Here is an 11,807-nt window from a genome sequence, read left to right as displayed (position 1 = left end):
CGACCTCCGACCTGAATGGATCTCGACGCCAGCTCAATCCCAAGCTGTGGACCTCAAGTCCTACCGCTGCTATTCGGAGTAGTCCTCGCCAACACGGAAGACGCGGATGAGGTCGAGAAACTCCATACACCTCCTTGGCAGGTCGTCTCGATGTCTGGGTTAGTGATGCTCCCTCTCATACGAATGAAGTGGATCAGCTGATCGGAATGAGCCGTATCGCGACACAGGAAAGGATTCGGTGCTGTCGCAGAGAAGGACCTCCAACTCGGTGAGATGTTGACCGCAGAACGGCCTCTCTGTATATGGCCTTCGAAACTGGACGAGAAAGAAGCGAAAGAGTTGTTTGAAGAACTGGGCGAGCGCGAACAGCAAGTATACATGGACCTCGCGCCTGTCGTAGCGAAAGACGTGAAACTGGACGAAATTCGCTCGAGACGGGCTGCGAACGGCTTTTCGATCGCTCTGCCACCTGTACCGGGTTATAGTGAATCACAGACGGTCGCTATGGTGTTCCCAAAGATCTCTCGGTGCGTTTCCCTTTCCCCTTTCGTTTATTCCGGCTCGAAAAGAGAACTGATTCGACTCGCTTTCTTTCATCGCAGGATCAACCACTCTTGGTGAGTCTGCCCTTCCCATCGCATTCCTTTTAATCGCCCGAGCTCACACGCTCGGCACTTTGCACGGCCAGCATACCGAATGCATCTCAGGTCATGAATGCGAGTTTAAACCCTCTTTCTCGCTGAAGTTGTCCCGAAGATTCTAACCCTCGTTTTCATTCTGCAGTTTATGACGCTGAGAATGGAGGTCTTCTCGATTACAAGCATTCCCGCCGGCACTGAAGTAACAATCGAATACCAACCGGGAATGATCGCGATGACCAAATCCGAACGTCAAGCAGCCTTGTTCGAATCATTCGGTTTCGACGAGTGCCTTTGTCGACTATGTACCTCCTTCCCTGACGATATCGCTAAGAGCGACGAACGAAGAAGGGAGATCAAGCAGTTGAGCGAGAATCTTGAGGGAGCGAGCGATCGAGAGGCAACATTTGCGAAACTCGAAAGGATTCGAATCTTGCTCGAGGAAGAAGGGTTTCAGGGTCTGCCAGCTTTCGGTAAGTTTATCTCGCTTCGGCTGTCGCCGATGATTCGCTTCACTGACTGACTTTGATCGTCTTTGTTCAGCCGATCCTGGAGTGAGCAGCGCGTTCCGAGTCTATCTAGGACTACGAGCGCGGGCTCGGCGAGAGCAGCCTCAAGAGTGATCTCGACACGTTCTCACCTTTGATCTGTTGTCGCCATCTCGCTTTCAAAGCTTCAGAGGAGGAAGAAAACCTCGAGTTTTGGCTTGCGGAGATTGGGGCTTCACGAATGTCTGTGGAATTTGGTGAGTTCATTGACGCCTAAGACCTCCGTGACACTGCAGAACATCTTGCTGACCCCCGTCGTCGTCGCTGTCGGTTTCCAGTGGAATGAGTCGGAATCACTGGGATCTGGAAGTAAGCCGCCGATTCTCTCGCTCTCTCTCTTTACTTGGATTCTGATCAATATCTCACCGCAATCCTCGTCGAGCAGATCGTTGTCTTCTTTCTACTGTGCGGAATCTAATCTCGATCTCGCCTCTTGAGAACTCCACTCACAGGGGACGAGCTCTCCGCAGCCTGATCACCTCATTTTCCGTCCTCCCGCTTTTAGCTTCCCCGGCTCGCGCTTCGTTACTACCGGATGATGTGATCAAGCTAGACAGGACGCTTTGTGGCAGGGGTACGGCAGGAGATGTTGGTGGGAGGATGACAGGTTCGACCCGCTCTGCTTCCGCTCTTCGTCCTGAGTCGTTCGGAGGTCGTCTCCCCTGAACCGAGCGAACAGTCACTCACAAAGCTGAACCGATCGCGCCTCGCGCCTCGAGGAACCGCCAACGACTCTAACTCTCGCACGACTTCGTCCCCCCGTCTCACTTCAATTCGTCCACTCACTCGCTCCCCTCGGGTTCTTTGCCTCCAGTCGATCAGAACGGACCACGTGCAGCTACTGGACTTCTCCTCGAGCTGATCTGCATTCAACCTCGAGTCGACTCCTCTCCCTCTTTCCTTCTCCTCCGTCTCGAATCTCTCTCCGCGATAGGCAGCAAATGCCGTACTCTCGAATCGACGGACTAAACGAACTCACAACCCAAAACGACCCCTCTCCCTCCTCATTCGCCGACCAAATCCCCAACCAGTGGGGCTTCGAAGAACTCCTCAGAGCTCAAGTCAATCTGGACGCCTGGGCTTCGACAGTCTTCTCGACAGCTTCTCCAGGATCTCTACCCACCCCTCTTCAGTCGGAACCCTCGTCATCGTTAACCGCTTCTCTCGCCTCTCCTTCTTCGACACCCCTCGAAATGTCGACAGCTGAACTGCCCTTCGATTGGTCGACGTTGTATCCTCAACTGCCGCCTGCGTCAATACCTACCGGAGTCCCTCACAACCCTCTTCCCCAGCCGTTCCCGATGGGTCTTCCCGATTTTGCGTCGACTCAATCCGATTTCTCTCGTTCCCTCTCGTCCCTTCCTCCTCAACATACGAATCTTCCATCACTCCAACACGTTTCGCAAGATTCGAACCCTTCCTCGCGGGCTCCTTCCCCTCAGCCCTCGATTCGTAAATCTCGCTCTCGACGAGCCTCGAAAGCCCCTTCGCAATCAGCTTCAGATGGAGGACAAGGGAGTGATACACTGTCGTTGGGGTCACGCGAGCTGATGTCTCGTGAGGAGATTGAAGAGGACAAACGGAGAAGAAACACGGAAGCGAGTGGTGAGTCGTTGTTGTTCTTCTCTTCCGCTATCTTTACTTTGCATGGCTCTGACTGACAGCCACACTTGACGTCACACAGCTAGATTCAGGGCAAAGAAGAAGATGCGCAACGTCGCGCTGCAACAGACGGCGGCCGAACTGCGAGAGAAAGTGACTCAACTCGAAAAGGAGAAAGATGCAGTGAGTCTTGATCTCTTCGTCGCTTTTGCCCGGCGCAGGAGCCTCTCACTCTTGCTGACATATCGGCTCGCTGCAGCTCACCTCGCAAAATCGCTGGCTTCGCGATATCATTCGAGAGAAAACTGAGGTGAATCCCAGACCAAATGCTGCTTAAGGACGAATCGCTCCGCTTGGGAGAGGTGGAAGTATCTTGTCGAATCCTCCTCTTCTATCTTGTCTGGATTCTCTCTCTATGTCTTCAGCTCGTTGTGTCCTGTCTCGTTTTCGCAATCATGACATTCTACTTTCGATTCGAACTTCGTTTCTATGTCTTTTCTTGCAGCGAGCTTAACCCGTAGCTGAGGAACCCAGGAGACAGCAGCGACGCCGAATTCAAAGGGCAATAAACGATCGAGGTTTTCGGGAAGACGCGAAACAATCTTTTGAACTCTCACCTCACTTCGACATGGACGGAATGGACGTAGACCCGCCAGCGCCTAACCAGCAGCAAGAAGGAGGTTCAGGACCGCGTTCGACGTCGCCTCTCGCCTTCGGTTCATCCTCATCGAACGCGAATCCTTCCTCAGATCCTGCAGGACCTCAACCTCAACTTCAACAGCTCTCCCAACTCCGTTCTTCTGGCCTGAACACTCGTGAGTGTTCTGTCACTCATATGCCGTCCGACAATACGCGATTGACGCGTTATACGTTAAAGGTTCTTCATCTCCTTTGGCGTTCCCTTCCTCCTCTGCGGGATCAGCTAGAGGCCCAGCCGCGAGTGGACAACGCTTGTTCGCTTCGGGAGGTCCTTCGTCAGATGCTCGCAACGCTTCTGGATCTGTCGCAAACGGACAACGATATCGAGGCGACTCTCCTCTCTTCTTCCCCGGGTAAGCTCTATTTCTCTACTGAGTTCTGATCGATTTGGCTGACATGTTGAACTGCTACAATCAGATCCGAATTTGGCTCGCCGACGCCGAGAAGGAACCATCGAGGAGATATTCATTCAGCCGCTCCTCCAACTCCTTCAGCTCGTTCTTCCGCCGCTCATCCGAATTCTGGAGCTCGAAGGAACGGTGCGAACGGTGCGACGAGTGAACTCGGCTACCCCTCTTCTTCAGCTTCCCGAGCAAACGGCGGAGGAGGAGGAGCGGGAGGAGATCCGTCTTCGTCTGGACCAGGGCCTAACGGAGACGATCAAGACAACGAAGACGAAGACGATGATGGACTCGTGACAGTACTCTGGGGAACGACGGTTACAATCGGAGCGAGTATGAGAGCGTTTGCGAGGTTCTTGAAAGAGTTTACTTGTGGAGATCGACAAACTTACGACCCTTGGAGGCTCGAACAAGTAAGCGCACAGTTTCTGCGTACGGTATCTTGAAACTGACTCCCATCATCTCTCCATTTGCAGCTGCAAGAGAAACGAAGGAAATTGGAATCAGAACTCGAAACGGCTCAAGAACGAGGTTATCTCGACGAAGTCGCCAGTCTCCGTCTTCGTCTCGATGGTCTCTTGTCCGACTCGGATATCGATTTCGCCTACACGAAAGAACGCCCGGAAAAGAAGTTGTACCAACACTACCTCGCTCGAATGCGCGACACCGGTCAAACGAATCTCAACCTTGACGTTGTCGATCTTCAAGCTTTCCGCTGGCAGTACATCATGGCGGCAGGACCCGGTGGACCTCAGTCGAGAGAAGATCGTGAATTCAGTCAATTATACCGAAACTTTATGCTGTACCCTCAAGAATTGGTTCCGATTCTCGATCAACAGTTGAAGGACTCGGCACTCGAATGGGCGTGTGAGGAAGAGAATCTGGGATTCGATGGAATGGAGAGGGTTGAGAACGAGCAAAGAGCGAGGGAGATGCATCAAAGCGTGTTCAAGGTTCGACCTTATGCTGGGGAAACGAGGGTCAACATGCGAGACTTGAATCCCCAAGGTGAGTCGCAACCCTCGCAGAACTTCTTCGTCGCTGAAACCGAGAAACTGACTCGTTCTCTCCCTTACAGACATCGACAAGATCGTCTGCATCAAAGGTCTCGTTATTCGTGCGACTCCCATCATCCCCGATATGAAACTCGGTACGCCTCGCTTGTTCGCCTTCGTCCCCTCGACGAATGAGCTGACATCGTTTACCGTGAGCAGCTTTCTTCCGCTGCAACGCTTGCTCGCACACCGTTACTGTCGAAATCGATCGAGGTAAAATCGCTGAACCCGATCGATGTCCTCGAGACGTCTGCAACTTGCAAGGTTCGATGCTGCTCGTCCACAATCGATGTGAATTCGCAGATCGACAAATCGTCAGGTTACAAGAAACTCCTGGTTCGTCTCCTTTTCGCGCTTTCGTAGCGTCGAGCGTCGCGAAACTGATTTTGCTTCCCCTCCCATGCAGATTCGGTTCCGGATGGTCAAACTCCTCACACCGTCTCTCTCGGACTCTACGACGAGCTAGTCGACACTGTCAAACCTGGAGATCGGGTCACCGTCACTGGTATCTTCCGCTCTGTGCCAGTTCGCCTCAACCCTCGTCAACGAGTGATCAAGTCGTTGTTCAAGACGTACATCGACGTTCTTCACGTCAAGAAGACGGACAAGAAACGAATGGGACTGGACGGAAGCACTCGAGGAGGTGGGGGAGAAGATCGAAGGGGTGTCGTCGGAGTCGGAATGGAGGAGGAAGAACCGGCAGGAGACGTCGAGGACGAGATTCTCGCTCAAGAAGAAGAAGAGTTTGGAGCGAGCGAGGCGAACAGTCAAGCGAGGTTGAAAGAGAAACTCGTCGAAATCAGTAGGAGGGACGACATTTACGAGTACCTCTCAAGAAGTTTGGCGCCGAGTATCTTCGAGATGGACGACGTGAAGAAGGGAATCCTGTTGCAACTTTTCGGTGGAACGAACAAAAGTTTGACGAAGGGAGGAGGCGCGGGAGGACCTAGGTATCGAGGAGACATCAACGTCCTACTCGTAGGAGATCCCGGTACGAGTAAATCTCAGATCCTCCAGGTGCGTCTTGATTCCGCGATTCTCATTCGCGAGGAAACTTTGACTAATCTCGCTCTCTCCTCGTTTCCAGTACGTTCACAAGATCGCTCCCCGAGGAGTGTACACTTCTGGAAAAGGTTCTTCGGCTGTCGGTTTGACGGCTTACGTTACTCGAGATCCCGATTCGAAGCAACTCGTCTTAGAGAGGTAAGCAGTTTCCCTCCACCGTGCCTCATCTGCGTCTAACCTCCTTTGCTGACGTTTTCTTGTATGTGTTCTCTCGTAGTGGAGCTCTCGTTCTCTCTGACGGAGGTGTCTGTTGCATCGATGAGTTTGACAAGATGTCTGACGCGACTCGAAGTGTCCTTCACGAAGTCATGGTGCGTTCATTGCCTCGTAGACCTTCATCACTTGATGCTCACGTATCTAGCGTGTGCTACTGTAGGAACAACAAACCGTCTCGATCGCGAAAGCTGGAATCATTACGACCTTGAACGCTCGAACTTCGATTCTCGCAGCCGCTAACCCCGTCGGATCGAAATACAACCTAAACTGGCCTATCACTCGCAACATCGATCTGCCTCCGACGCTCATTTCGAGGTTCGATCTCCTCTACCTCGTCCTCGACAAAATCGACGACAAAAGTGATCGAATGTTGGCGAAACATTTGGTGGGATTGTACTTGGAAGATCGACCTCAAACCGCCGGTACCGATATCATGGTCAGTCTCAATCGATCTTTCACTTCCATCGAGGGAGAAGAGCTGATTCACCTTGTGCTTTCTCTTCGACAGAAAATCGAGGATCTCTCGTCTTACATTTCCTTCGCTCGAAATCACATTCACCCCGTTCTCACTCCCGAAGCCTCGAAGTCTCTCGTTTCAGCCTACGTCGAAATGCGCAACGCCGGAGCCGACGCTCGAAGCAATGACAGGAGGATCACAGCGACGACTCGTCAACTCGAAAGTATGATTCGATTGAGTGAAGCGCACGCGAGAATGAGGTATTCCGAGTCGGTAGAGGTACAGGACGTGGAGGAAGCGAATAGGCTCATTCGAGAAGCCTTGAAGGAATCTGCTGTTCGTCTATTTCTTCTCTCACACGTGAATCGAGCTCACCCATTCCTTTGTTCGCCTTCAGACGGATCCTCTCACCGGACTCATCGATCTCGACTTGCTCGGTGGACAATCGACACATCAACGCAAGTTGCGATCCGATCTTCGTCGTGAAGTCGTCGCTCTGCTCGGATCGTCGAATTCCTCGAAAGGTTACAAATGGACGGATCTCGTCAAAGCGCTCGAAGCTCAATCTGCGATTCCTATCGACTCTGGAGAGTTGACGGACGTGATCAAGGCGTTGGAAGGAGAAGGGAGTGTACGAGTTTCCGGTCAAGCTCATTCTCGGATGGTCAAATTGGTCGGCACGGCTCAACAAGTCGAAGTTTAGGGTCCTTACGCGATGTCCCTGTAGCATTATCCTTTCTCTATCTCTATCAGTATGCTTATTCGTGGTCTGTAGATTCCTCGGCTGTACGGGTTTCGAAGGCGTTTCCGCTCAATTGTGACAAAATCGTTATTCTCTAACCTGCTTCCGCACTGTTGCGTTCGCCCTGCGCCGTCCGCTCAGAGTCACAAGGGTCGAGAGTGCACGAGCCCTCTTAGCTCCCAGCACGGTCTGCTGAGTCAGCCTCGTGGGTCGAATTGCGTCTTCGAGCTCTTTCGGCATGCCTTCGCTTCACTCCCTCTTTCGGTTTTCCTTTCTCTTTCCTCTACCCAATCGACCAGCAGAGTATCGTTCTCACTTGACAGTAACGACAATCACAGCAAATCTACCATGACTTCCGAACCCAAAACTTGTCATTCAACCTCTTCCTCTTTGGGTTTCTCCACTCGCGCCATTCATGTCGGTTCAGAACCACACTTGTCGGCTTCTAGGGGAGTGACACCTGCACTCGACCTCTCAACTACGTACTCGCAAGGGAAGATCGGTGCAACTCAGTTCGAATACTCGCGCTCCTCGAATCCGACTCGGCTCGCCTTGGAACGTCAACTCGCCAGTTTAGAGGGAGCAGATGTACTCTTGGAGAAGAATCTTAAGGAGCAAGGGTTAGAAGATGAAGGTCCCGCCGCTTTGGCTCTCTCAAGCGGGTCGGCGAGCACGGCTTTAGTTGTTCAAGGTATCGTCGGGTCGAATGGACACATTGTCAGTGTCGCAGACGTTTACGGCGGCACGAGTCGATTCATGACCAAAGTCGCTTCAATTCTATCTGGCGTAACGACCACATTCGTCGATATGAGTTACCGAGACTCTGAATCGACAGGCAAGGGACCGCGCGGAGGAGAGACGGATCAAGAACGAAGCGCGAGGGAAGATCAAGAGATCGTAGATAGGGTTGAAGCGAGTATCACTCCCGAGACCAAGGTGAGTTTTCGATTTCTTCTCCTAGAAAGCTTCGACGATTCAAACGCAGAGAGAGCTAATCATCCTTCGACCTCTTGACGTGTAGCTTATCTGGGCTGAGACTCCGACGAATCCCATGCTCTCCCTCGTACCAATCCGTCTCCTCGCCTCCATCGCTCAGAAGAAGGGCATCCCTCTCTGTATCGACAACACCTTCTCCTCGACCTACCTCACGCAACCTCTTCTCCTCGGCGCTACCGTAGTCGTCGGCTCTTCGACGAAGTACATCGGAGGTCATTCAGATGTGATTGGCGGCTACGTCGTCACGTCGGATCCTGCGCTTTTGTCGAAATTCCGCTTTCTTCAGAACGCTGGAGGTGCAGTGCCTAGCCCTCACGATTGCTGGCTTCTAATCCGATCCCTCAAGACCCTCGCCCTACGAGTTCGCCAACATTCGATCAACGGACTCGCCGTCGCTCGTTTCCTCCATGAAGTAGGAGTTCCTTCAGGTCTCGTCCGCGACGTCAACTACCCGGGTCTGAACCGAGGAGCGTCAGAAACTCGCTCGCAACGTCGAGAACGCGAGCTCGCCTGGTCTCACCTCTCTCCTCATGCGAAGAAGTATTTCGAACAACAAGGATTCTCGCTCGATTCTGGTGGAGGATTCCCCATGGGCGGCATGGTCTCGTTCCACATCAAGTCTCCGATCGACGACAAGAATCAACTCCAAGCTTCCGAATCTACGGATACGAGCGAGCGATTCCTCGAAGGTCTCGAATTATTCGCTTTGGCGGAATCTCTCGGCGGAGTTGAGAGTCTCGCTGAATTGCCTATGAAGATGACCCAGTAAGTTTCTTGACGCTCTCGCTCTCACGCGTAACACGAGGAACTAACCCCATCTCTCTATTTGAGTAGCGCTGGAGTGGACCCTTCGCAACGTTCGCTGCTCGGAATTGACGCCGAGTTGGTTCGACTCTCGGTCGGTATCGAGGACGTCGACGATCTACTCGCTGACCTTGAACGTTCCCTCCGAGCGGCCGTCTCCTCTACCTCCCCGAGAGTTAGAAACTAGATCCCTTCTCGTCGTTCACTGTAGATTTTCTTCTGTCTTCTTTCTGTCTGTGGGGTTTCCGAACAGCTTACTGTCTCTTTGCTTTGTGTTATATACGCTCTCCTGTCTATCCTCGTTCGAAAGTCATGTCAAACCTCGCTGCGGCACGACGAACGAGAGCGCCGCGAAACTTCGCTCGCTCGTAAAAGGTTGATCAAGAAAGACGAATAAATTACGGCATCGTGCTACATATCTGTCGAAAGCCGAGATAAAATGGTGCTGTGTAAAGAAAAGAAACGGACGATACAGCGAGGAAGCTCGAAGAGTTTAATTTTGTGATGCCGTGTAATCTGACCAGGCGGCGTGAAGGAGGAGGACAAAGGCTTGACCCTCTGGACTCGTTTGAGATTGTTGAGCGAACGAGAGAGGATCCTAGTTGAAGCAAAGAAGCGTGATCAGTACCTCTGAACGTGTTCGATGAGAAAGTCAAAACTTACGACGACCTGCGCGAGCCAGCCTGAAGCTTGAACTTGGCTGTTGACAGCGGTACGGATCTTTGAAGCGGATTGAAGTATATCGGTGTAGTTCGTCGAAGAAGCTGAATCCAAAGTGGCGAGTCGATATGCTGTCGCGGCGAGGAGAGCTGATCCCGAAGCATCCGAGAATGAAGAGTCGATGTCAAAGTAATTGGGGAGAAGTCCGTCTTGCTATAATCGACGCAGGCAGATAATCAGCACGATAGAACTGCTTTGAGACAGAGAAGAGATTGTTCAGACGTACGCGGAGGTATGCGAATGATCCTTCGAGTAGCTCCTTCGTCCACTGTTTGAGTTCCCCAATTTCGTCCGCAAATTGACCAGCGAACTCGGAGTGTTGCATTGTTGCCGCGACTCGCGTCATTCCTGTGTCGAGAAAGACGAGAGTGAGCCGAGCGTAAAAAAAAGAAGGGAGAACCGCATGAGAGCGAATTTACCAGCCGCTGCCCAACCATTTCCTGTCGCCCATAAGCCGTTATCTTGCCAGTCTCCGAGAACGACGTGTCGAAGCGCCTTCGAGTCGGGTGTCGAGAGGTAATTTCGGTAAAGTTTCAATTGAGTGAAGGCTTCTTCGACGAGCGAAGAGTTGTGCGACATGACTCCGTAATAGGCGAGGAAAGGTGGTACCATGTACATGAAATCAGCCCTGACAATGTCGAAAGATCAGGATACGAAAGCCAGTATCGACAGAAGAGAAAGATCCGAAAACTCACCAGAGTTGCACCTTCTCCGTAGGTGGTCTATGCGAGATCGCCCCATCCGATGTTCGCGGTACTCCTTGAAGCAGGTACTCGAGTTGCTCGCGAGCTTGTTCCCACAACTTCGCTTTATCCTCTCCCCCTTCGCTCGTAGCGGCGACAATCCACGGAACTCCCAACGCGGGAGGATCACCAGCTGCTCCGTTCTCAACAAATGCGAGTTCCTTCGTCCATGATGGACGTTTCGCCTCCCAGCTCTTGACGAGTGTAACGACGTCTGAAGGATTCGAGGAAGAAGCTGTTGCGAAATTTGGAGAAAAGACGGAGAGGTTCGGATAGCTGAGTTCTAGGAGAGCTTGACCATAAGTTCCAGCTGTCCAACTGACGTTCACGAATTCCGCGAGAGAACATCAGCTTCGAACGCGGAAAGGGACACGAGCGAAAGATTTCGAAGCTCACGTATCTTTCGCAGAGTCTGCGAGATTCGACTGAACGAGTTGCAGGTTCACATCGTCGATCGAGGTTGAGGCTGATAGGATGTTTCTTCGACTAATCGGAGCCGCAAAACCCGATGGGAGGGAAAGAACGGCGAAGACCGCGAGAAAGTGAGACGAGCGCATCGTTGGAGAAAAAGAACGAAGGTGTATGTATCGAAACGAAAGTGGTCGAGTTTGCTGTGCGGCGTCTGCAATGACAAGAAGAAAGAGAGTCAATGAAAGAGCTCACGACCGTCGTCAATGCGAAAGAAGAAAGACGCGGAGAGTTCAACGTTTTCCGAAAAAGGACAAACTGAACTTACCCAAGTTCTTCTAGCTGTAAAGAGGTCGGTCGAGTTAATTCGTTGCCGTGTACGAGATGTAGAGTCGAAGTAGAAGAGACATCGAGAGCTCGAGTCGAAGTAAAGTCAAAGTTGCCGAAGAAGGCTGGACGATTCGGATGGCGAGAAAAAACAGAGATTGCGATTCGAGCCGCCCTCGTTTTTACGATGCTTGCAGCCTTGGCAATTTCTAGATTGTTGTGACCGTTGACTTGAAGTTTGAGAGCAGCTTGGCGCAAGGCGAGATGGAGGAAGAAGAGTCGAAGAGTCTCGAGCTGAGAAGGCAGAGTAAAATTCCGACAGAACGATAGAAAACGTGCAAGAGACTGGTAAAAGGTGAACGAAGAGAGGGAAGAGTATACAGCAG

The 11,807-nt window shown here is 52.1% G+C and overlaps 5 protein-coding genes across 5 annotated transcripts; 4 read left to right on the top strand and 1 right to left on the bottom strand.

Annotated features, from left to right (window-relative positions):
* Positions 1 to 15: 15 nt before the first annotated feature.
* Positions 16 to 1,261, top strand: JCM6883_000917 (SET domain-containing protein; the record flags this gene model as incomplete). The annotated part of the gene is made up of 6 exons (XM_076629925.1): positions 16 to 158; positions 228 to 527; positions 603 to 617; positions 689 to 716; positions 784 to 1,111; positions 1,182 to 1,261. 6 exons carry the CDS (start codon positions 16 to 18, stop codon positions 1,259 to 1,261), a joined length of 894 nt encoding a protein of 297 aa, XP_076490090.1.
* An 866-nt stretch (positions 1,262 to 2,127) lies between these two features.
* Positions 2,128 to 3,125, top strand: JCM6883_000916 (uncharacterized protein; the record flags this gene model as incomplete). The annotated part of the gene is made up of 3 exons (XM_076629924.1): positions 2,128 to 2,791; positions 2,871 to 2,971; positions 3,048 to 3,125. The coding sequence occupies 3 exons, from the start codon at positions 2,128 to 2,130 to the stop codon at positions 3,123 to 3,125; spliced, it is 843 nt and encodes a 280-aa protein (XP_076490089.1).
* A 291-nt stretch (positions 3,126 to 3,416) lies between these two features.
* On the top strand, positions 3,417 to 7,384 carry MCM4 (MCM DNA helicase complex subunit MCM4; the record flags this gene model as incomplete). Its single annotated transcript, XM_076629923.1, has 12 exons — positions 3,417 to 3,603; positions 3,666 to 3,840; positions 3,905 to 4,301; positions 4,365 to 4,896; positions 4,967 to 5,038; positions 5,103 to 5,279; positions 5,350 to 5,960; positions 6,031 to 6,146; positions 6,226 to 6,319; positions 6,385 to 6,660; positions 6,733 to 7,017; positions 7,079 to 7,384. The coding sequence occupies 12 exons, from the start codon at positions 3,417 to 3,419 to the stop codon at positions 7,382 to 7,384; spliced, it is 3,228 nt and encodes a 1,075-aa protein (XP_076490088.1).
* Positions 7,385 to 7,771: 387 nt separating this feature from the next.
* Positions 7,772 to 9,410, top strand: JCM6883_000914 (trans-sulfuration enzyme family protein; the record flags this gene model as incomplete). The annotated part of the gene is made up of 3 exons (XM_076629922.1): positions 7,772 to 8,359; positions 8,445 to 9,184; positions 9,254 to 9,410. The coding sequence occupies 3 exons, from the start codon at positions 7,772 to 7,774 to the stop codon at positions 9,408 to 9,410; spliced, it is 1,485 nt and encodes a 494-aa protein (XP_076490087.1).
* Positions 9,411 to 9,716: 306 nt separating this feature from the next.
* JCM6883_000913 (uncharacterized protein) lies at positions 9,717 to 11,243 on the bottom strand (the record flags this gene model as incomplete). Its single annotated transcript, XM_076629921.1, has 6 exons — positions 9,717 to 9,821; positions 9,887 to 10,096; positions 10,170 to 10,291; positions 10,363 to 10,571; positions 10,639 to 11,004; positions 11,083 to 11,243. The coding sequence occupies 6 exons, from the start codon at positions 11,241 to 11,243 to the stop codon at positions 9,717 to 9,719; spliced, it is 1,173 nt and encodes a 390-aa protein (XP_076490086.1).
* Positions 11,244 to 11,807: the final 564 nt, after the last annotated feature.

The sequence above is a fragment of the Sporobolomyces salmoneus genome (assembly GCF_050403485.1).
Source record: "Sporobolomyces salmoneus JCM6883 DNA, S_salmoneus_JCM6883_v1_ctg7, whole genome shotgun sequence".
NCBI classification, from domain to species: Eukaryota; Fungi; Basidiomycota; class Microbotryomycetes; order Sporidiobolales; family Sporidiobolaceae; genus Sporobolomyces; species Sporobolomyces salmoneus.
This window is presented reverse-complemented; position numbering and strand designations above follow the sequence as displayed.